General features: G+C 37.5%; 1 protein-coding gene across 1 annotated transcript in view; it reads right to left on the bottom strand.

The window, feature by feature from the left end:
* The window catches only part of DPP10 (dipeptidyl peptidase like 10), a 118,646-nt gene that overhangs the window by 53,041 nt on the left and 39,354 nt on the right, over positions 1-26,251 (bottom strand). Inside the window, exons 5-7 of the mRNA XM_040228988.1 lie at positions 23,931-24,038; positions 3,600-3,691; positions 3,152-3,199 (exon numbers count right to left, since the gene is read on the bottom strand). Of these exons, the coding sequence (XP_040084922.1) occupies positions 3,152-3,199; positions 3,600-3,691; positions 23,931-24,038 (248 nt within the window). The remainder of the gene's footprint in view (positions 1-3,151; positions 3,200-3,599; positions 3,692-23,930; positions 24,039-26,251) is intronic.

The raw sequence follows: 26,251 nt of genomic DNA on the forward strand, positions 1-26,251 counted from the left end.
TAGTAGTTGAAAGAACTAATAAATTATGAATAATCATAAATTATCTGTGCTGCTAGACAGAAATACTGCTAATGTTACATTTTTAAAACCTTGGTTGCACAAAATATTCTCAGTTTTATTTTGGAATAAAACACATAGTATACTATAGTTCACAAAGTCACAACTTCACACTTGAAACATTTTGGGTTCATTATAAACTCAAATTTTCCTTTACACCCAAAGTGATCAATATAATAGGCACTTAAACACATTAGCTAGTTTTAGCCTTATGATAAATCATAGCCTTTTTTTTTTTCTTTTAAACTGTGGTAAAACAACATTCACCATTTTAGCCAGTTTTCAAGTATATGGTTAATTTCAGTCACAATATTGCAGAACTGTTGCCACAGAGACACTACGAATGTGTGGCAGTCACACACAGAATTTAACTTTTCTCTCTCTACTCTGTCATATAATTTTTCCTAAAATTAGTTCCCTAAAAATTTATATTGGTATTTTCTCATTATTTAGATTGTGAAATTACTAAAAATAAAGAAAAGCATAATTTGAGACAAAATTATGACACTGAATATGGTAGCAATTCTGATTCTGTTAATCCCATAGATTAAATCAACCAATTAATATTTTTATGGACCTGGACAAGGCAATGATTAAGTTTTTTGGGTTAAACACTAACATTATCTTATAGTCAAGTCAACAGGCACTTGATGAGCCATTTAAAGAAAAATTTTTCGGTTGTATATTTTTGTTATAACCCAGTCTTCTACAGTAGTGCAGGTCATAGATATATTGACTGTTGTATTGCTTTGCCTCAGTCACTAGACACGCGTGTGTGTTCTCATTTGCTTCAGTCGTGTACAGCTTTCTGTGACCCTGTAGACTATAGCCCTCCAGGCTCTCTGTCCATGGGGATTCTCCAGGCAAGAATACTGCAGTAGGTCGCCATGCCCTCCTCCGGGGGATCTTCCCAATGCAGGGATCAAATCCATGTCTCTTACATGTCCTATGTTGGCAGGCAGGTTCTGTACCACTAGTGCCACCTCAGAAACCCACAAGTGTGTTACTCGTTCAGTCATATTTGACTCTTTGTGACCCCATGGATTGTAGCCTGCTAGGCTTCTCTGTCCATGGAACTCTCCAGGTAAGAATACTGGAGGAGGTTGCCATTTCCTTCAAAGGGGATCTTCTTGACCCAGGAATCCATCCCAAATCTCCTGCATTTGAAGGTAGATTCTTTACTGTCTGAGAAGCCCATAGGACAAGCACACAAATCTAAGAACTCATTGTTACTCAAATCACATTTTTAGGCTAATAAAAGGAGAGGATGAAGCAGCTCCATTAGCTGAACTTAGCCAAATGTAATTTTCTGACACTCATTTTTCTTTAAGAGTTTTACAAAATGAGAGAAATAAAATATCAGTCAAGTATTTCTAGCTCTCTAAAGGATTGTTCTTGACTGCCAATATTAACCACAATATAAGCTTTAAGAAAGATAAGTTTTAGGTAACCAAAACTAGAAAGTGACCAATACTTTAATCAAGATGTCTAAGCTAAAATTAGAATCAGTCTCTTTAAATAAAGAGCTGTTCTTCCTTTGGAAGTCGTTAGAATTGAGAACATGTGTTCCAGAGTCTAAGAGAAAAAAACAAAGAATGTAAAAATGACATACTGTGATATGTGATTAAAACGAGGAGAGGTTCACTTCAGATGACAGTGATTTATGCATAAATAAGAGTGTGTGGATGAATTAGAGTGAGTAAGGGTACTTGAAACTCCATTTTTGCTCTCAAAGGAAAGTCTAGGCTACTTGGTAAGAATCACTGGTGACACTGCTTCAAACATGATGAATTTCCACTGAGAATATGCCATGGCAGTTTTGACACTTTAAAAATGGATCTGTGAAACAGAAATTAGAAAGGATATATGATGTCTAGAATTAATAAGTTGCTTGCCAGACAAAAATGAAAGTTATTCTTGGGACGCCCTGGTGAAAGCTTTCTGAGTGAGGAGGCATTTTTAATACTAAATAGGTATGACCTTAAACCCTTTTATGAATATAGCTTTCCATTTGGGAAAATTGGAGAGATGAAAATAGTCCCCATCCACCGCTCTATTTTAGTAAGCAAGGGCCATGCCTGGCTTAAATAACAATCTATGGATTTTACACATTCTGAGAGTGGGGAGAGAAAAACTGCCACTTGATCTACTCTACTAAATGTGCACAATGCTTTAATTTGGAATAAATTATATGTGTAATAAATCACACGTGTACAGTATGGTATGTGTGCTTAGTCCTTCAGTCAGTTCTGACTCTTTGCAACCCCGTGGACTGTGGCCCACCAGGCTCCTCTGTCCATGGGATACTCCAGGCAAGAAGACGGAATGGGTAGCCATTCCCTTCTCTAGGGGATCTTCCTAACCCAGGGATCAAACCTGGGTATCCTGCATTGCAGGTGGATTCTTTACCATCTGAGACACCAATTCAGTTCAGTTCAGCTGCTCAGTCCTGTCCAACTCTTTTTGATCCCATGGACTGCAGCAGGCCAATCTTCCTTGTCCACCATCACTCCCAGAGCTTGTTCAAACTCATGTCCATCGAGTTGGTGATGCCATCCAACCATCTGATCCTCTGTCATCCCCTTCTCCTCCTGACTTCAATCTTTCCCAGCATCAGGGTCTTTTCTAATGAGTCAGTTTTTCACATCAGGTGGCCAAAGTATTGGAGCTTCAGCTTCAGAATCAATGAATATTTAGGATTGATTTCCTTTAGGATTGACTGGTTTGATCAGGGAGGGCCTCATATACTGAAAACTTTAAATGAGGCATAGCAGAACAAAAAGCTATTTGGGGAATAAGGAAATGCTAGTGATATGTGTCATTCAGAGACGCAAGCCTCAAAAAAAAAAAAAAAAGATATTTTGAAAGGATAAAAACAAGTGAGAGAAAAATAAAGGAGGAATAAGATGGCGTCCACTCCAGTTGCAAACCTGTAGGCTCACAATGGTCGAGAGATGAAGTTTTATCATACTGAGTTGGCGCTCTCCTAGTCATACCAAAAATGCAACTTCAGATCTTTCCATCCTATGATTATGCTGTGTGGATGGCCCCTGAGTAACCAACCTGTGCAGGAAGGTCCTCTCATACTGCTTACCTGTACAGCTGCCTCCCTCTGGGAGATGACTCGGTGCTCAGAAAGTAACTGCCCATGAAAAAAAACAACACAAACATCAGGCACCAATCAATTTTTGCAACACTGAGTTTTCACTTGAATTTTCCAACTGCCAAAGAATAGGCAAGAGCTTTTCTATTATTCAACAGCAGGACTTTGATCCATTTGCGAAACATCTTTTCTTAAAATGTTGTCATACTTTTTTTTCTATGCTCTCTCACAATCTCTGAGTGTGACTCTGTGTGTGTGTGCAGGCATGTGTCTATGTAAGCATCTTTTTGGGTGAAGCTGAGGGAGAGTCTTAAAGATTGTTTTTTACATGTCCAGGCTACTTGGATTAGGACCATGGTAAGCAAAAATAAATCTGGCAGATAGGATTGCATTTAACAACACTGACTTCCAACTTGGCTAGAGAATCAAAAACGCTCACATTTTTTGTGTAGTTTCATCATATGCCAGGATCTTTATCACTTCCCAGTTTCCTGATGTCAGATGCCGCACGGTGATTTGCTCACTTTTACTCTGCAAATAAATAGAAAACATTGATTTCCCTTTTATTTAAATAGCATCTCTCTGGTCAACACCAAAGTGCTAACTGCCCCTGTCACTTTTAATTCTTTAGTTCTCAGCTAAAATTGAGTTTCTTGTTTTTAATCTCAAGAATGAATACATATTCACATAACCATAGTTACAGGGAAGACAGTACTTTTATTCCTATGCTGTAGGAAAATCATTCAGAAAACATCTCCACATAGGACTACATAGGTAGCATCACCTTGACATAGGAAGTCATCTTGGCATTTAATATAGACACTGGACTTTAATAGCATTAATCTAAATGATCGACAGCTAAACAATTTGAATAGCTTTGAATAAAACTTTTAGAACAAACTTCATTTCAAATAGATTTTAAGTGTTATATGCTTTTAACCTTTGCAGCATGTGTATTGAGAATAATATTGATAGATTTGCTATTTTCACTTAATAATTTATTTCTGAGATTAATTCATGTTGATACTTATAGACATAGTTTATTTTCACTGTTATATGGTATTTTATTGTATGCATGAATACAGAAAATTTTATTTTTTGATATTTGAATTTTTCCAAATTTTTGCTCTTTAAAACAAGTTGTCTGTGAACTACTTTATTAATGTCTCCTTGTGCATGTGGCTGGGTTTTCTTGAGACAAACGCTGGTAAGTGAGAAAACTCCTGGAGTGACCACAGAGAAAATGGCAGAGGAGTAAGACAAGATCACCAGCCTCCCCCCAAATACATAAAAAACTCATCAAGATATGGAGCAACTCCTACAAAGTAACCTCTAGGTGATAGCAGAAGACCCCAGGCCTCCAGGGGAACAGGCTAAGTTCCCTGAAATGAGGTAGTAGAGAGAAGAGAGGCAAAAAGGGAAAAGAGGAAGAACTTCTGGGCAGGAACTTTTGCCCCAGAGGAGGGTGGGAGCATGCACAGGGAAACTCCCTCACAGATAGGCCCAAAGAGGAGCTAGGAAGTCTTGGAAAATCAGGGACTTCTGCTGCTGCTGCTAAATCACTTTAGTCGTGTCCGACTCTGTGTGACCCCGTAGACGGCAGCCCACCAAGCTCTGCCGTCCCTGGGATTCTCCAGGCAAGAACACTGGAGTGGGTTGCCATTTCCTTCTCCAATGCATGAAAGTGAAAAGTGAAAGTGAAGTCGCTCAGTCGTGTCTGACTCTTCGCCACCCCATGGACTACAGCCTACCAGGCTCCTGCGTCGATGGGATTTTCCAGGCAAGAGTACTGGAATGGGGTGCCATTGCCATCTCCAAATCAGGGACTTGCTGCTGCTGCTGCTGCTGCTGCTGCTAAGTCGCTTCAGTCGTGTCCGACTCTGTGCGACCCCATAGACGGCAGCCCACCAGGCTCCACTTGGAGGGCAGTAAACAGAGAGAGCTGTACTTCTCAGCTCGTTAACAGCTCATGGACTGTGGCCCCAAACAGACAGCAGGCTTGGGAACCGAGAGTGGTGCAGCATACAAACCCAGCCAGCGCACACAACCCTTGTAGCACAGAGGACAGTCCCAGGTAGCCAGTGTGATGGGGCAGATAAACCTAGCTAGCAAGTAGCACAGAGGGCAGGCCCAGATACCAAGCAGACAAACACAGCTTGAGTGGGACTAGGGTGTCCACAGTGGGAAGGCATACAAACTTGGGCAGCGCACACAAACCTCCCAGCACAGCTGGAAGAAGAACAAATACCCCCCACGACAAAGAGTGCAGGCAGTGAGAGGAAACAAGTGTACATAAACCTCGCGACGCAGAGGGTGGACCTTGGGAACTGAGAGTCCAGTGCACACAGCCCTGCAACACAGAGGGTGAGCTTAGGGGGCTGAAGGAGTCCCACACAAGTCGTGGCAACGCAGAAGGATCCACACAAGCACCTACCTAGGAAGTTTCTGCCAGCAGCGCAGGGTGGGACAGGGGAACTGAATCACCAGCAATGATCCCAGGGACAAGCAGTGGACAGGCTGCACTGCATATATGCTGAGAGAGACACTTTGAAGCAGCTGTGAAAACAGACGCGCCTAACACTGCGAAAGCTAGGACTGCCCAAAGGCATACTTAACCCACAGACACTCCAAAACCTACTACTGGAAACGGCACTGCCCTTGAGAAAGACAAGATCCAGCTCCATCAACCAGAACACAGGCACAAGCTTCACCAACCAGGAAAACATCACAGGACAATAACGCAACCCCATCCACAGAGGCAGACTCCACAGCCAAGAACTACGACTTGAAAACCCTTTTTAATTTTTTTTCCTTTTTCTTTTTTTTCTCTTATAAATCACACCATTTATTCCCCCAATATATCTCCACCTTCACACTAGCATTTAGTGGTGCTGTGTTTTCCTCTTTTTTATCTTGTTATAAACACACACACACACACACACATATTTTAAAATCTGTTCTTATAAATCACACTGCTTATTCCCCAACATATTTCCACTATCACATTAGCTTTTTGCGATGCTGTGTTTTCCTTGTTAAAAAACAATAATAATAATTTCAAGATTTTGTTTTCTTTTTTTCTTATAAATCACATGGTTTATTCCCCCTACATATTTCCACCTCCATATTAGCCTTCTGCAGTGCTGCGGAGTTTTCCTTTGTGTTTTTGTCAAAAAAAAAAAAAAAAGCAAGAAAAAAATTCATTTTAGGTTTTTTTTTTTCTTTTTTCCTCCTCACTTTTTTTTCTCTTTTCTTTTTTCTTGATGAGTTTTTGGATTTTGTTTTGGATATATTCAACTGCTTTTCCTACTGTTCTTTACTGGCTGTAGCTATTCCTGAATATATATATATATATATATATATATATATATATATATATATATCTTTTCCACACATGTCTATTCATCTTTGTTTTTCTATTTTTTCTTTCTCTCTTTCTCTTTTTATATTTTAGTCCTCTTCTCCATCCCTTCCTTTTCTTTTTTCTTGCCCTTCTCCTATTTCTTTTTTCCTCTCTTTCTTTATTCTCCCTTTTTCCCCTCACTCTGCTTTCACCAAGTTAAGTTGTTGAGCTCTCTATGCGATATTCCTCAATTGGCCTTCTGCTTGTTCTCAGATTATCAGACTGAGAATTAGTTAACTCTTCTTTCAATTGGTTGATATCACCTCTAGTTTCCCTGGCTCACCAAGTCAATCTCCTGTACTTTTTTTCTTTAGAATGCTTTGGTTATAACTGTATATGTGGAAGTGTGTATGTATATGTCCCAGTATTTCTGTAATTACCTACTTTATCTCCTCCCACTAGAACACAGGAACAAGTCACCCCAACAAGAAATCAACACAAACCACCCAATTAACATTTCCCTCCAGGGGCAAAAATCAAAAGAAAGAAGTAATACAACCCTAAAGCCTGGAAAAGTTATAGTTCAGTCGCTCAGTTGTGTCCGACTCTTTGCGACCCCATGAATCACAGCATGCCAGGCCTCCCTGTTCATCACCATCTCCCGGAGTTCACTCAGACTCACGTCCATCGAGTCGGTGATGCCATCTAGCCATCTCATCCTCAGTCGTCCCCTTCTCCTCCTGCCCCCAATCCCTCCCAGCATCACAGTCTTTTCCAATGAGTCAACTCTTTGCATGAGCTATCCAAAGTACTGGAGTTTCAGCTTTAGCATCATTCCTTCCAAAGAAATCCCAGGGTTGATCTCCTTCAAAATGGACTGGTTGGATCTCCTTGCAGTCCAAGGGACTCTCAAGAGTCTTCTCCAACACCACAGATCAAAAGCATCAATTCTTCGGCACTCAGCCTTCTTCACAGTCCAACTCTCACATCCATACATAACCAAAGGAAAAAAACCATAGCCTTGACTAGATGGACCTTAGTCGGCAAAGTAATGTCTCTGCTTTTGAATATACTATCTAGGTTGGTCATAACTTGTCTTCCAAGGAGTAAGCATCTTTTAATTTCATGGCTGAAGTCACCAACTACAGTGATTTTGGAGCCCAAAAAAATAAAGTCTGACACTGTTTCCCCATCTATTTCCCATGAAGTGATGGGACCGTATGCCATGATCTTCATTTTCTGAATGTTGAGCTTTCAGCCAACTTTTTTGCTCTCCTCTTTCACTTTCATCAAGAGGCTTTTTAGCTCCTCTTCACTTTCTGCCATAAGGGTGGTGTCATCTGCATATTTGAGGTTATTGATATTTCTCCCGGCAATCTTGATTCCAGCTTGTGTTTCTTCCAGTCCAGTGTTTCTCATGATGTACTCTGCATATAAGTTAAATAAGCAGGGTGACAATATACAGCCTTGATGTACTCCTTTTCCTATTTGGAACCAGTCTGTTGGAAAGCCTGGAAAAAGGAGACTTCAAATGGACCAAGTTAGAAAAAAAAAAAAAAAAAGATGATATGAAAAGACAGAGAAATACAACACAAATGAAAGGGCAAGGTAGAAACTCAAAAGACTAAATATATAAAGAGGAAATAAATAAGCTCCCTGAAAGAGAATTCAAAATAATGATAGTAAAGATGCTCCTAAGACTTGAAAATAGAATGGAGAAAATGCAAGAAGCATTTAACACAGTTAATACAATGACCCAGGACATACAAGAAATAAAGAATAAGCAAACAGAGATGAATAACACTATTACTGAAATTAAAAATACACTAGAAGGAACCAATAGCAGAATAACAGGCAGAGGAATGGATAAGTAAGCTGGAGGATAGAGTGGTGGAAATCACTGCTGAAGAGCAGAATAAAGGGAAAAGAATGAAGAGAATTGAGGAAAGCCTCAGAGACCTTTGGGACAATATTAAACACACCAATATTTGAGTTATAGGGGTCCTAGAGGAAGAAGAAAAAAAGAAAGACACTGACTAAATTTTAGAAGAAATTACAGTTAAAAACTTCCCTAACACGGGAAATAGTCAGTCAAGTCTAAGAAGCGCAGAGAGTCTCCTACAGGATGAACCCAAGGAGAAACACATCAAGACAAAGGTTAAGCACAAAGAAAGAATATTAAGAGCAGCAAGGGAAAAGCAACAAGTAATGTACAAGAGAAAACCCATATGATTAACAGCAGAAACTCTACAGGCCAGAAGGGAATGGCAGGATGTACTTAAATTACTGAAAGAGAAAATCCTACAACCAGAATTACTCTACACACCAAAGATCTCATTCAAAATTGATGGAGAAATCAAAAGCTTTATAGACAAGGAGAAATTAAGAGAATTCAGCACCAACAAACCAGCCTTGCAACATATACTAAAGGGACTTGCATAGCCAGTAAACATAAGAGAAAGGAAAGACTTACAAAAACAAACCCAAAATAATAAAGAAAATGCCAATAGGAACATATGTATCAACAATTACCTTAAATGTAAATGGATTAAATGCACCAACCAAAAGATACAGACTGACTGAATGGATATAAAAACAAGACCCATATATATGCTGCCTACAGGAGACACACTTCAGACCTAGAGACACATACAGACTGAAAGTAAAAGGCTGGAATAAGATATTCCATATGAATGGAAACCAAAGGAAAGCTGGAGTGGCAATCCTCATTTCAGACAAAATAGACTTTAAAATAAAGACTATCATAAGAGAAGAAGGAGGACACTACATAATGATCTAGGGATCAATCCAAGAAGAAGACATAGCAATTGTAAATATCCGTGCACTCAACATAGAAGAACCTCAATACATGAGGCAAACTAATAGACATAAGAGGAGAAATCAACAGCAACACAATAATAGTAGGGGACTTTAACACCCCACTGTCATCAATGGACAGATCATCAAAACTGAGAATCAATAAGGAAACACCAATCTTAAATGAAACATTAGACCAAATGGACCTAATTGATATCTTTGGAACTTTCCATCCAAATACAGAAGAATACACTTTCTTCTCAAGTGCACATGGAACATTCTTGAGGATAGACCACATCTTGGACCACAAATCAAGCCTTAGTAAATTTAAGAAAATATTGAAATTGTATCAAGAATCTTCTGACTATAATGCTACAAGACTAGATATCAACTACAGGACAAAACAGCAAAAATCACAAACTCATGGAGATTAAACAATGCAGTACTAAATAACAAAGAGGTTACTGAAGAAATAAAAAAAGAAATCAAAAGATTCCTAGAAACAGATGACAATGAAAACACGATGACCCCAAACCTATGGGACTTAGCAAAAGCAGTTCTAAGAGGGAGGTTTATAGCAATACAACCATAAGTCAATAAGAAAGAAAAGCATCAAACAGACAGCCTAACTCTACATCTAAAGCAGCTGGAAAAAGAAGAACAAAAACCACCCAAAGTCAGCAGAATGAAGGAGATCATAAAAATTAGAGCAGAAACAAATGAAAAAGAAACGAAGGAAACAATAGCAAAGATTAATAAAACTAAAAGCTGGTTCTTTGAGAAAATTAACAAAATTGACAAACCACTAGCTAGACTCATCAAGAAAAAAAGGGAGAAAAATCAAACCAATAAAATTAGAAATTAATAAGGAGAGGTTACAACAGATAACAGAAATACAAAGGATCATAAGAGAATATTATGAGCAACTATATGCTAATAAAATGGACAACCTAGAGGAAATGGAGAGATACTTAGAAAAGATCAGCCTCCCAAGCCTGAATCAGGAAGAAATAGAAATTATGAACAACCCAATTACAAACACTGAAATTGAAATGGTGATCAAAAATCTCCCCCAAAACAAGCCCAGGGCCAAATGGCTTCACAGGGGAATTCTATCAAACATTCAGAGAAGAGCTAATGCCTATTTTCTGAAACCCTTTGAAAATATTGCAGAGGAAGGAAAACTTCCAAATTCATTCTACAAGGCTACAATCATCCTGGTACTGAAGCCAAGAAAAGACAACACGAAAAAAAGAAAATTACAGGCCAATATCGCTGATGAACATAGATGCAGAAATTCTCAACAAAATTCTAGCAAACCATAGAATGGTGTTGATACACCATATCAACAGATTGAAAAATAAAAACCACATGATCATCTCAATAGATACAGAAAAAGCCTTTGATAAAATCCAGCATCCATTTATGATAAAAACACTTCAAAAAATGGGCATAGAAGAAACCTACTTCAATATAGTAAAGGCCATATATGAAAAGCCCACAGCAAACATTATTCTCAGTGGTGAAACATTAAAATCTTTCCCTCTAAGATCAGGAACAGGCAAGGGTGTCCACTCTCACCACTATTCTTCAACATAGTTTTGGAAGTCCTAACTAGAACAACTAGAGAAGAAAAAGAAATAAAAGGAATCCAGATCAGAAAAGAAAAACTCTCACTGTTTGCAGATAATGTGATACTGTACATAGAAAACCCAAAAGATACTATTAGAAAATTACTAGAGCTAATCAGTGAATTCAGCAAAGTCACAGGATATAATGTCAATACTCAGAAATCACTTCCACTCCTATATACTAACAATGAAAAATCAGAAAGAGAAAATAAGGAATCAATACCATCCCCATTTCAACAAAAAGATGAAAATATCTAGGAATAAAAGTGCCTAAGGGAAAAAAAAAAAGATCTGTTTACAGAAAACTATAAGACACTGATGAAAGAAATCAAAGATGACATAAACAGATGGACAGATATTCCATGTTTCTGGGTGGAAAGAATCAATATTGTGAAAATGACTATACTACCAAATGCAGTCTACAGATTCAATGTGATCCCTATCAAATTACCAATGGCTTTTTTTTACCAAACTGGAATGAAAAATTTCACAATTCATATGGAAACACAAAAGACCCCAAATAGCAAAAAAAAAAAAAAAAAAAAAAACAGTCTTCAGAAAGAATGGAGCTGGAGGAATCAACCTTCCTGACTTCAGACTATACACCAGAGGTACACTCATCAAGACAGTATGGTACTGGCACAAAAACAGAAATATAGATGAATGGAACAAGGTAGAGAACCCAGAGATGAACCCACGCACCCATGGGTACCTGGTACCTTATTTTTTTACAAAGAAGGCAAGAATATATAATGGGGCAAAGACAGCCTCTTCAATAAGTGGTGCAGTGCTGGGAAAATTGGACAGCTGCATGCAAAAGAATGAAATTAGATCACTTACCTAATGCCATACACAAAGATAAACACAGAATGGATTAAGACCTAAATGCAAGACCACAAACTATTAAATTCTTAAAAGAGAACATAGGCAGAACACTTGATGACATAGATCAAAGCAAGATCTTCTATGACCCACCTCCTAGAGTAAGGGAAATAAAAACAAAAATAAACAAGTGGGACCTAATTAAACTTAAAACTTTTTCACAACAAAGGAAACTACAAACAAGGTGAAAGACAACCCTCAGAATGGAGAAGATAATAACAAGGGAAACAACTGATAAAGAATTAATTTCCAAAATATACAAGCAGCTTATGCAACTCAATACCGAAAAAGCAAACAACACAATCAAAAAGTGGGAAAGGGACCTGAAGAGACATGTCTCCAAAGAAGACATACAGATGGCTAACAAGCACATGAAAAGATGCTCAACATCTCATTATCAGATAAATGCAAATCAAAATTACAATGAGATACCACCTCACACCAATCAGAATGGCCATCATCAAAAATTTACAAACAATAAATGCTGGAGAGGGTGTGGAAAAAAGGGAACACTCTTGTATTGCTGGGGAGGATGTAAACTGATACAGCCTCTATAGAAGATGGTATGGAGACTCCTTAAAAAGCTAGGAATAAGACCATCATAAGACCCAGCAATTCCATTTCTAGGCATATACCCTGAGGAAATCAAAACTGAAAAAGACACAGTGTTCACTGCAGCTCTATTTAAAATAGCTAGAACATGGAAACTACCTAGATGTCCATCAATAGATGAATGGATAAAGAAGCTATGGTACAGATATACAATGGAATATCACTCAGCCAAAAAAAGGAACACATTTGAATACGTTCTAATGAGGTGGACAAAACTAGAGTCCATTATACAAAGTGAAGTAAGTCAGAAAGAGAAATATAAATACTGTACACTGACACATATATATGGAATCTGAAGAAATGGCACTGATGAATTTATTTTCAAGGCAGCAATGGAGAAACAGACATAGAGAACAGACCAACAGACAAGGTGGGAGGAGAGGAGGGAGAAGGGGGATGCATAGAGAGAATAACGTAGAAATTTACAATGCCATGTGTAAAACAGAGAGCCAATGGGAATTTGCTGTAAGATTCAGGGAACTCAAGCCGGGGCTCTGCAAAAGAGGCCCTCTGAAGGGTGGGTGGGAAAGGAAAAGGGAGGGAGGTCTGAGAGGGAAGCGACATGGGTATACCTATGGCTGATTCTTGAAGCATGACAGAAAACCACAAAATTCTGTAGAGCAATTATCCTTCAATTAAAAAAGTTAAAAAAAAAAAACCACAATACTGATATGTAGGATTGCTTTGTCAAAAGATATGTATCTTCTACCTAACTCAATGTTGTTTAGTTGCTAAGTTGTGTCAGACTCTTTTGAGACCCTATGGACTTGAGTCCACCAGGCTCTTCTGTTTGTGGGATTTCTCAGGAAGGAATACTGGAGTGGGTTGCCATTTTCTTCTCCAGGAGATCTTCCCCACCCAGGGAACAAACCTGAGTCTCCTTCTTGGCAGACGGAGTCTTTACCAGTGAGTCACTTGGGGAGCCTGCCAATAGTGATGGATGATTTTCAAAAGCTGTGCCAATTTATAATCTACTAGCAGTATCAGTTTCTGTTGCTCCACATTTTCTCCACTTCCTCACCAACTGTTAATTTCATGACTAATTTTTTTGTCAAATTAATAAGTATGAAATTATATCCCATTATGTCCCACATAATGGCAGAAGGCAATGGCAACCCACTTCAGTACACGACAGGACACGACTGAGTGAGTTCACTTTCACTTTTCACTTTCATGCATTGGAGAAGGAAATGCAACCCACTCCAGTGTTCTTGCCTGGAGAATCCCAGGGACGGGGGAGCCTGGTGGGCTGCCATCAATGGGGTCGCACAGAGTGGGACATGACTGAAGTGACTTAGCAGCTTAGCAGCACGTCCCATTTATGTCCCACTACCTTTATATTAAGAAAATTTTCAAAGTTGTAGAAAGGTTAATGAAAAGGACATGAATATCCATTTGAGTGTTACTGAGATTCATCAAACATCAACATTTCAAATATTCAACCTCCCCCTTTATTTGTATGCTGAGTCATTTGAAACTAAGTTGAAAACATCAGACTATTTTGGCTCTAAATATTTCAGTATGCATTTCTCAAAAGTAAGAATATTTTCTCATATAAGCAAATGGCATATCACTCCTATGAAAATAACATTGTGTGTGCAATGTGCTCAGTTGCTCAGTCATGTCCAGCTCTTTGTGGCCCAATAGACTGTAGCCTGTCAGGCTCTTCTGCCCATGGAATTTTCCAGGCAAAAATATTGGAGTAGGTTGCCATTTCCTACTCCAGGGATTGAACCCACATCTCTTGCATCTCCTGCATTGGCGGGCAAATTCTTTACCACTAGCACCACCTGGGAAGCCCCAAATAATAACATTCATTTCAGTGCTCAGTCATGTCTAACTGTTAGTGACCCCATGGACTGCAGCATGCTAGGCTTCCTTGTCTATCACCAACTCCAGGAGTTTGCTCAAACTCATGTCCATTGGGTGGATGATGCCATTCAACCATCTCATCCTCTGTTGTGCCCTTATCCTCCTCCCCTCAATCTTTCCCAGCATCAGGGTCTTTTCCAATAAGTCAGTTTTTCACATCAGGTAGCCAAAGTATTGAGGCTTCAACTTCTGCCTCAGTCCTTCCATTGAATACTCAGGACTGATTTCCTTTAGGATTGACTGGTTGGATCTGCTTGCAGCCCAAAAGACTGTCATAAGTCTTCTCCAACACCACAGTTCAAATAATAATAACATTAATATCATCTAGATGTATAGTCTATATTCTAATATCCACATTGCCCTAAGTAACCCAAATATCTCTATATTTATATCTATCTATCTATCTATCTATCTTTCTATCATCTATCTGATAATTGCACTGGGTTGTTGCCTCTTTAGTCACTTTTAAAGTAAATGCTATCCTATCATTTTTTTATTTCTAAAACATTGAACATTTTTAAGACTCTTGGTACAGCAGTCTTATAGAATGCCCAGCATTCTGGATTATCTGTTTTTTATGATAATATTTAGACTAACATTTTTGGCAAGGATATTATAGAGGTGATAATGGATACCTCTTTTACTTCACTGAGTGTGGAAGAATTGATGCTTTTGAACTGTGGTGTTGGAGAAGACTCTTGAGCGTCCCTTGGACAGCAAGGAGATCCAACCAGCCCATCGTAAAGAAAATCAGCCCTGAATATTCATTGGAAGGACTGATATTGAAGCTGAAACTCCAATACTTTGGCCACAAATGCAAAGACTGACTCATTTGAAAAGACCGTGATGCTGGGAAAGATGGAAGGCAGGAGGAGAAGGGATGACACAGGATGAGATGGTTGGATGGTATCACTGACTCAATGGACATGAATTTGAGTAAACTCCAGGAGTTGGTGATGGGCAGGAAGGCCTGGCATGCTGCATTCCATGGGGTTGCAAAGAGTCAGATATGACTGAGCGACTGAACTGAACTGAACTTATACTTCACATCAGGAAACACACTGGTACTCATCTTCTCACTTTTAACAATGCTGCTTACAGGGTAACTGGGAGATACATTTTTTGCAAAAATACATTTCACCTTGAAATTAAAAGTGTGATGATAATGCATTTTATGTAACTAGGTTTTCTTCAATGAACTATCTGCTCAGTAGTTTTTCAATGATTCATGACCTTTCCTTGATTAAATTATCATTTCAAAGTGATTTTCTCACTGTAACAGCCCTTCTATATTTATTACATAGTATTCTTCTGAAGCAAAGAGGAACTAAAGAGCCTCTTGATGAAGGTGAAAGAGGAGAGTGAAAAAGAGGGCTTAAAACTCAGCATTCAGAAAACTAAGATCATGGCATTTGGTCCCATCACTTTATGGCAAATAGACGGGGAAACAATGGAAACAATGACAGACTTTCTTTTCTTCTGCTTGAAAATCACTGCAGACGGTTACTGCAGCCATGGAATTTAAAGATGTTTGTTCCTTGGAATAAAAGCTATGACAAACCTAGACAGCATATTAAAAAACAGAGACATTACTTTGCCAAAAAGTTTCATTTAATCAAAGCTATGGTTTTTCCAGTAGTCATGTACGGATGTGAGTGTTGAACCATAAAGAAAGCTGAGTGCCAAAGAATCAATGTTTTTGAACTGTGATGTTGGAGACGACTCTTGAGAGTGTCTTGGATGGCAAAGAGATCAAATAAGTCAAACCTAAAGGAAATCAGTCCTGACTATACATTGGAAGGACTGATGTTGAAACCGAAGCTCCAATACTTTGGCCACCTGATGCAAATAACCGATTCATTAAAAAAGACCTTGATGCTGGGAAAGATTGAAGGCAGGAGAAGACGATGGCAGAGGATGAGATGGTTGGATGGCATTACCGACTCAATGGATATAAGTTTGAGCAAGCTCCTGGAGATGATGAAGAACAGGGAAGTCTGTATGCTGCAGTCCATGGGGTTGCCAAGAAACAGACAGGATTGAGCAACTGAACAATATTCTTCTGTTAAAGATCTTTCCTTACTTTTCCACGCTTACATGTGTTCATTGCATCAATTCTTTGGCGCTCAGCTTTCTTCACAGTCCAACTCTCACATCCATATACGACTACTGGAAAAACCACAGCCTTGACTAGATGGAACTTTGTTGGCAAAGTAATGTCTCTGCTTTTGAATATGCTATCTAGGTTGGTCATAACTTTCCCATCACGGAGTAAGCATCTTTTAATTTCATGGCTGCAATCACCATCTGCAGTGATTTTGGAGCCTCCAAAAATGAAGTCGGACACTGTTTCCACTGTTTCCCCATCCATTTGCCATGAAGTGATGGGACCAGATGCCATGATCTTAGTTTTCTGAATGTTGAGCTTTAAGCCAACTTTCTCACTCTCCTCTTTCACTTTCATCAAGAGGCTTTTGAGTTCCTCTTCACTTTCTGCCATAAGGGTGGTATCATCTGCATATCTGAGGTTATTGATATTTCTCCCGGCAATCTTGATTCCAGCTTGTGCTTCTTCCAGCCCAGCATTTCTCATGATGTACTCTGCTACTGCTAAGTCGCTTCAGTTGTGTCCGACTCTGTGCGACCCTATAGACGGCAGCCCACCAGGCTTCCCCGTCCCTGGGATTCTCCAGGCAAGAACACGAGTGTGTGATGTACTCTGCATATAAGTTAAATAAGCAGGGTGACAATATATGGCCTTGACGTACTCCTTTTCCTATTTGGAACCACATATATACTTTAACCCACCATAAATTTAGAAAGTATACTTTATTTTCAAATATTTTAAATATAAAGTTACCATTGTTGCTATTAGCTGAATAACATGTTAAACATGAATAACATGTTTGGTATAAATATATAAAGAATCTAAGATTTTGAAGTGGGAAAGTTTTATTAAATATACACTTTTCTAGACTACTTGAGGCAGAAATTAAATGGTCACTTAACTATGTACAGGTGGTATTAGAATCTTCTTTCAAAAAAAAAAAAAATACTTGTGACTTTTTGTACACGTTGGTATTTCAAACATCTCCCTAAATCAACTATTCCATATTCTTAAAGGGAGTTCTATCTGGTCAAAGTCAACAACAAGCATGTAATTTATTTTAACTTCTTCATATACTGTCTGATAAATTATAGCACTTTACAAGCATTTGTTGAAAAAAAGTATAAATGTAAAGATAAAAACAAATTTCTGAGATTTGACACAGCCTAAAATTTGTTGTGGAGTTCTGAAGTCTCATATTTAATTGTCAAATTTCCACAGGACAACCACCCAGTGAATGGCCTTACTTACTCATTTTGATCCTGTTTTGAGTGGGCCAAGGACAGAAAGAATACTAACAGCTCAAGGTTTTAATGTATCTTTGGTGCTCAATTTCTCAATGAACAAAATCTCAAAACATTAAAAAGTAAAGAGATTTTGATCAATATTTGTTTGGAGATAGGCTTTTTTCACATATTTCTAGATTGATTATACTTTGTTTTTCAGAGAATTTTGGTGTGTGTTTATGTGTCTTTTAAGGAAATAAGAGTGACCATATTAAAAGTGATCATGAGTAAAAATCCAATGATATGAAAATTGTTTGAAAACAATGTACAGAAAATAAAAATTATACATTTGATGATGCCTCTAGGATCAAAATATACTTCTAAGTGTAGAAGCAAACTATCTCTGGTTGATAGCCATAATAACAACCTCACAAACCTTTGCACTTTATTCAAACACCTATAATTTCTTTGCTTATTTTATGTCTGCCACAGCCACTGTGGGCTTGGGGAATAAGTGGTACTTCATTCACATGTAATATCATAGACTATCTTGTATAGTTATAAGACTCATAAGCTATTTTTCCAATAATAGTATCTAGTTATATCATAACAGTGAGCATATTAAGTTTGATCTCTACTCTGGGTAAATAATCCCAGTACCAATCACAATATGGTAGATGCCCATACAGTAAATTTAAAATAAATAACAAGAGACTTGGCTAGTCTTTATGAGGGGGTGTCTTTACCTTAATTTTCATCCACCTTCAGTAGAAATATAATCACAGGAAAGGTAATTTAACAAAGTAGGAAAGAATAATTATTTTACTTCACAGAAATAATTCTTTCTTTCTGTGAAAACACAATCTCTATTATATTAACTTAGTAGAATAGAAACACTGATTATGAATTTTGACAAGGGCAACATGACAATATGCTTCAAACTGAACTCATTTTTCACTTTTAATTTTCAAAGAGCAGCAATAAAACTAGTAACTTCATTTATTTTTAAAAGAACTGAAAATCTAGGAAATAAAATGTTTTATTTGGGACATCAGAAACCAGGCACCTTTCCTTGAATTGGCAGAGAGTTTATCTTACTCAGACAGTTCAATACTGATATTTATATTCACAAGTTGAAAACATTGGTATCAGTAAAAGTTTAATGACACACATGCTTTTCACCTAATTATACACTGTTCATTCATTTCTTATAATAAATTCTGTTTAATTTTTGCAGCTTTTAAGTATGGGAAATACTGCAGTGCCTAAAAATAGCATGCTTTAATTTATTGTCTATTCAACATGTGAGGTGAGAGAATTGTTTTCAGACAATGCCCTTATCAGATACAACAGTGAAATGTAATGAAAAAATTGTATTGGGTTGATTAGGTGATAGAATTGAGGATTGGGGGCATGCTATTTTCTACAGTATTTTGTAATGAATAATTTAAAATTATTCCAAGTGAGATTGTCAGCTCTCATAAGCAAAACTCTGTACTGCTGAATAGAGAGAGTGAATGAATTCACCAATATATAAAATTCTTCATTTAACACAGCTTTGGAAGATAACCGGGCAATCGCTTATGCTTATAAATCTGAACCACTTAACATGACCACAACTCTGCTTATCCCATATTAGAGAGGAAAAAGGGAACCATGTCCTTGACAAAAACCGGTTTTTCCAGTGTTCCTGTATGGATGTGAGAGTTGGACTCTGAAGAAAGCTGAGCGCCGAAGAATTGATGTTTTTGAACTGTGATGTTGGAGAAGACTCTTGAGAGTCCCTTGGACTGCAAGGAGATCCAACTAGTCCATTCTGAAGGAGATCAGCCCTGGGATTTCTTTGGAAGGAATGAAGCTAAAGCTGAAGTTCCAGTACTTTGGACACCTCATGTGAAGAGTTGACTCATTGGAAAAGACTGTGATGCTGGGAGGGATTGGGGGCAGGAGGAGAAGGGGACGACTGAGGATGAGATGGCTGGATGGCATCATGGACTCAACGGACGTGAGTCTGAGTGAACTCCGGGAGATGGTGATGGACAGGGAGGCCTGGCGTGCTGCGATTCATGGGGTCGCAAAGAGTCGGACACGACCGAGCAACTGAACTGAACTAATTGTGGAAGAGAGAAAAATGTTTGTAAAATTTTAATACTTTCATTTAGTTAGACAGTTCAAACAGATAAATCTATTTTCTGTCAATGGGGAAGCTCTCAAATGTAGCTTAGCATCTAGTACTACAAAAGTAGTCTTCCTGAGTATTGGCTGCTAAGCTCTCTGTCCCTATCATTTCTCTCTCTCTGGGCACATCAATTTAGGTGGCATCCTCAGGCATATAAAAGGCAGGAAAAAGGGGTAAAAAGTCATCTCTGGTGACATGTATTACTGTTTAGACAGTAAATTATTAAACTATTTTTGGAGGGCCAATTTTACATTCTATATCAAAACCTAAGCAAAGACATATGTACACATACACTTTGCCTAGGTACTTTTTGATATCTAGAAATATCTATTTATAGGAATAATGTTTACCTTTGAATACTTTTTAGTATCAAAAATAGAAATAAATTTTATAATTAAAAGTAATTCATTTAAATATTGTATGATATGTTTACTGGACATCATGTTGAGTAGCTATTAAAATCACACTTTAAAATAATATTAAATATTAGGAATGCAATTAAATGATGTGAGAAAATGCTCATAAATTACTCTTTAAATGTTACAAGTAAATATATAGCTTTGCATGTTTTTAGGGAAAAATGACATATTTTTCATGTAAAAAGGAATTCAAAATATATACAACAACTGATTTGCAATGTGCCAGTGTGAGGTGATGAGACCATATTTGATGTTATATATACCTTTATTTAGTTTATTCAGTTATTACTTTACAAATCGTTATAGCGTGCATATACATAGATGTCAATATGGTAATTATAAACAATTCACTAAAGAGCTTTTTTGTTAGCTATGTTAAAATTGAGGCAAAGAGATTCAAAATATTTACTAAAATTATCTGTGTGTATATATGTGTTAACTTAAGAATAAATTGTATTTACCTAGGCACTGACCTCTGATTCATTAACAAAGTAAGTTAACTTTAGCCACATTGCCAAAATATCTTCAAATAATCATGCAGGCATGTTTATTTCTCAGTGAGGCAAACCACAAGTTCTCTTAACTGCAACCAGAATATATCAAAATGTTTTCTAGTTCAATGAAATTTTGTTATAATCTCCATATGGAAGAGGAACAAAGTAAACACATCTGCTCCATGAAGTTGTTCTTCTGAATATTTCAGAAATAATGAATTAGACTGCATTTCAGATTGGTTTGATTGGGAGACAGGAGGTATTTTTTCCCAAGGCTTGTAAAGAAAATTTTGTTAGGTATATAAATACCTCAGTTCTTACATGCCAACATGTTCATCCCTGACCCCCACTCTGTCAATTCCACACTTTCAAAAAGACATTTCACTTTCTACTTTGTTGGATAGACTATCTTCTAAGATATATATATATATATATAGAAAGTTGCTTAGTCCTGTCTGACTCTCTGCAACCCCATGGACTGTAGCCTGCAAGGCTCCTCTGTCCATGGGACTCTCCAGGCAAGAATACTCGAGTGGATTGCCATTCCCTTCTCCATATGTATATGCTTAGTTGACTTCCCTGGAGGCTCAGAAGGTAAAAAATCTGCCTGCCAATACAGGAAGATCTCCTGGAGAAGGTAATGGCAACCCAGTCTAGTATTCTTGCGTGGAGAATCCCACTGACAGTGGAGCCTGGTGGGCTACAGTCCATGGGGTCTCAAGAGTTAACACATTTGTGGGACTAACACTTAAGATATGCTTAGTTGCTCACTCGTGTCTGACTCCTTGCGACCCTTTGGACTTCAGCCTGCCAGGCTCCTTTGTCCTTTGGGTTTTTCAGACAAGAATAGTGGAGTGGGTTGCCATTTTCTCCTGCATGGGATCTTCCCCACCCAAGGATCAAACCTGCATCTCTTGTGTCTCCTGCACTGCAGGTAGATTCTTTACCTGCTGAGCCAATGAAAGTCCATTTATGTTACATTTACTCATCTATAGCTGTATTACACATCTTTCTCTACCTTTCTCTGTATCTTATGAATATATTCACAATTTGTATATAATTTTGACTACTTGGGTTCGTATTCAGATTACTGAATAAAAATGCAGATAATTAAAATTTTAATAAGATGTTACCACAGACAATTATAAGATTTGGAAGATTTATTATTTTGGCACAAGTATATCCCCAATATTTTTGATAACAAAATTTATGATTAACAAGCAAAAGTGAATCAAGTCAGCAATTTGCTGGTAAAGCTTCCTCCAGTTCACATAAACATCAAAAAGTATTCCATTAATATCACCTGTCTGTTATAATCATTTAATAGTTCAGTATAGAATCACCTCCAATTTTTTTCATATATAAATGCATTCATTTATTTAAAAATATAAATAAGATCACATCATATATTACTCTAAAGTTATTTTTCTAATTTAATAATATACCTTGAAAAATGATCTACTTCTCCACTGTGGAAATTATGTATGATCAAATTATTTATTTCAGCTTTGCTTAAAATTAAAGTTAAAATCATGACAATTACTTTAATAGTACAGACTTTGGAAAAGTGCTGCCTTTCAAGTTATTGATATTGATTTTAAGAATTCAGGTTTCTGAGCTGCCTAATGTAAATATATATATGGATAATGGTAAAATTTTGTGAGTATGCACAAGACTTGAAAATATTACGAACATAAAAGCACTCAGGTTGCTTAGGGATCTTTTACCACATTTATTTTTATTCTATTCTTTGTAAGCATGAAAGTTGCTCAATCATGTCCAACTCTTTTGACCCCATGGACTGTCACTTGCCAGGCTTCTCTTTCCATGGAATTTTCCAGGCTAGAATACTGAAAATGGGTAGCCATTCCCTTCTATAGGGAATCTTCTGGATTCAAGGATTGAACCTGGGTCTCTTTCTTGCATTTCAGGCAGATTCCTTACCATCTGAGCCACACACAAGATAATCACCCATTCGAATTGTGGTGCTGAAGAATTGATGCTTTTGAACTGTGGTGTTGGAGAAGACTCTTGAGAGTCCCTTGGACTGCAAGGAGATCGAACCAGTTAATCCTAAAGGAAATCAAACCTGAATAGTCATTGGAAGGATTTATACTGAGGCTGACACTCCAATACTGTGGCCACCTGATGCAAAGAGCTGACTCATTGGAAAAGACCCTGGTGCTGGGAAAGATCAAAAGCAGAAGGAAGCAACAGGGTTGGATGACATCACTGACTCAATGGACATGAGTTTGAGCAAACTCCGGGAGATAGTGAAAGACAGGGAAGCCTGGTGTGCCACAGTTCATGGGGTCACAAAGAGTCAGACATGACTGAGCAACTGAACAACAACAAAGTAAGTATGAAATTGATTCTTGGCTAGTATGTTTATAACATTCTTAAGAAAGATTCCAATTTATCCACAATGCTTTAACTTGATAAATCATCATTTACCTGTGACTAGACTGTTTATTTGATTTTGAAGGAAACTTTATTTCTCATGAATATTTTATTGGTAATTAGTTTCAAATTGACTCATAATCTTACCATATTTTAATTATTTATTGTGAATTCCCTGATTCATTTTATAATTAGTAAAACTGCATAAACTGGTTAACATTCACTTGAAATGTAGAGAAAAATAACACTTTATTCTCTTTTTATCAAAAAGTCCCTAAAAATGTAACACAGACTTTGTGACTTTGACAACACTTAAGAAATCTATTTTATCCTGGTTTTTAGAATCTGCATTGCATTTTCTTCTGTGAGTGTTCCATAACTTATTAACTATTCAGTTTTTGATAGACATTCAGGTTGCTTCAGGTATTTAAAATTTTATAACACTTTGAAAACATTACTTGTACCAAATAGGTGATATATATTTGTTGAATGAGAAATTGTCTCTTGAGTTTCCTCAGGTCTTTGAAAGTAGGAGTTTGGTTCTTTCTATTTATTAAATTCTATATCCCAAGGCCCTCAACTCATAGCACACGTGTGTATCTCACTAAGTTTTATTGAAGGCTGAAAATGTTTTGTGGGTGGCTTGAATTAAGGCTATGGATGGGGACCCTTTTCCTAAAACATCCCTGAGTTGGATATATGACTGGATGCCACAGATATTAATCACAGATGCAGAATGCCATGTGGATGGCAACGAAGACAAACCACGTGAGGAACACAGCACTTACCTGGACCAGGAACATAGCTATGTGGTGAAACTCTCCACGGCCCCCTTGCTTCACAGGAACTGTCATGAAGAATTTGCCACCATCTCTAGAAAACACGGGCTCCTCATTCTAAAAAACAGAAGCACGTATAACAATCTCAAAAGGGCATCTGAAAATTGTGCTGCCAACTACTACCAATACATGCATGGATTAGACAAATAATTGGTTTATTTTGGCAAAAGGTTGAATTATTATTTAAAATATGAAAATGATAATATTTTTAAACTGAACTCAGTGATGCCTTAGGCACATGGGCATATGTGTGTTTTTGAAAAGTGAGATGAATGGAAAAGTATCTTGCATATTGAATAGAAATGATTCACAATTAGACTAAAGACAGTTTTGAAACTGGTTCAGAAAATAACTTTCATATCTTCACATATGATTGTGCTTAGAGATGTACCCTTCACAAATTAAGAAAATATGAACAGCTATTAACAGTTTATCAAACTTTTTTTTAATTTGGAAAATTGTATAACATACAATATTTAATATATCTTCCTGAAATCTTTTACTCAGCAAGTGAAGTTATTGAAGATACATTTCTGATGATGTATATATAAATTTACTGTAAATATAAAAATGAAAAGACTGCAAAATTGGAACCAATCAATTGAACATGATTTAATTCAAATTTCCCATCCTCGCTGCTCACTTTTCACTAACACACAAACATAGATGCCCATTTGATAATTTTTTAATTAAACTCCAGTGGCATGTTAAATCAATACAATTGTTTTTGAAAATTAAATGATGGAGGCTATACTTATAGACTGCTTTCTCTTGCTTAAGGGGAAACATTAAGAAATTGGATTTACATAACAAAAAATTGAGTTCTTTCTTTTGGATTAGTGAGAGTGACTATGTTGTTGTTGTTCATTCCCTAAGTCCTGTCCAATTCTTTGCGACTCCATGGACTGCAGTGTGCCAGCCTCCTCTGTCCTCCACAATTCCCTGTAGTTTGCTCAAATGAATGCCCATTGAGTTGGTGGTGCTATCCAACCATCTCATCCTCTGCTGCCTCCTTCTTCTTTTGCCTTCATTCTTTTCCAGCATCAGGGTCTTTTCCAATGAGTTGGCTCTTCACATCATGTGACAAAGCATTGCAGCTTCAGCATCAGCATCAGTCCATCCCTGAATGAAGTAGGGTTGATTTCCTTTAGGCTTGACTGGTTGGATTTCTGTGCTGTCAAAGGGACTTTCAAGAGTCTTCTCCAGCACCATAATTCAAAAGCAATAATTTCTCAGAGCTCCACCTTCTTTATCTCACATCTCTAGATGACTACTGGAAAAAAAAAAAAAGCTTTGTCTATACAGACCTCTGGGAGCAAACCAATGTTTCTGCTTTTTAATACACTGTCTAGGTTTGTTATAGCTTTCCTTCCAAGGAGATAGAGTCTTCTAATTTTATGGCTGCAGTCACTGTCTGCATTGATTTTGGAGCCAAAGAAAATAAAATCTGACATTGCTTCCACTTTCCCCCCTTCTATTTGCCATGAAGTGATGGCACCAGATGCCATGATCTTAGTTTTTTTAATGTTGAGTTTCATGCCAGCTTTTTTACTCTCCTCTTTCACTCTCATCTAAAGAGACTCTTTAGTTCCTCTTTACTTTCCATCATTAGAATGGTATCATCTACATATCTGAGGTTACTGATATCTCTCCTGGAAATCTTGATTCCAGACTGTGAGTCATCTAGCCTGTCATTTCATATGATGTACTCTGCATCATAAGATAAATAAGCAAGGTGACAATTATTTGCCCTTGTTCTATTCCTTTCCCAATTTGGAACCAGTCAGTTGTTCCATGTCCATTTCTAACTTTTGCTTCTTGACCCACATACAGGTTTCTCAGGAGACAGGAAAGATAAAGTGGTCTGGTATTTTCATCCCTTTAAGAATCTTCCATAGTTCGTTGTGATCCACCCAAAGGCTTTAGCATAGTTCAAGAAGCAGAGGTAGATATTTTTCTGGAGTTCCATTGCTTTTTCCATGATCCAATGGATGCTGGCAATTTGATCTCTTGTCCCTCTGTCTCTTCAAAACCCAATTGGTACATCTGGAATTTCACAGGTCACATACTGTTGAAATTGAACTTGAAGGATTTTGAGCATAAACTTGCTAGCATGTGAAATGAGTGAAACTGTACTCTAGTTTGAACATTCTTTGGCGTTGCTCTTCTTTGGGATTGGAATAAAAACTGACCTTTTCCACTCCTGCAGTCACTGCTGAGTTTTCCAAAGTGCTGACAAAATGAGTGTAGCAGTTTAACAGCACTATCTT

Source organism: Oryx dammah, unplaced genomic scaffold, assembly GCF_014754425.2.
Source record: "Oryx dammah isolate SB20612 unplaced genomic scaffold, SCBI_Odam_1.1 HiC_scaffold_27, whole genome shotgun sequence".
In the NCBI taxonomy this organism is placed as follows: Eukaryota; Metazoa; Chordata; class Mammalia; order Artiodactyla; family Bovidae; genus Oryx; species Oryx dammah.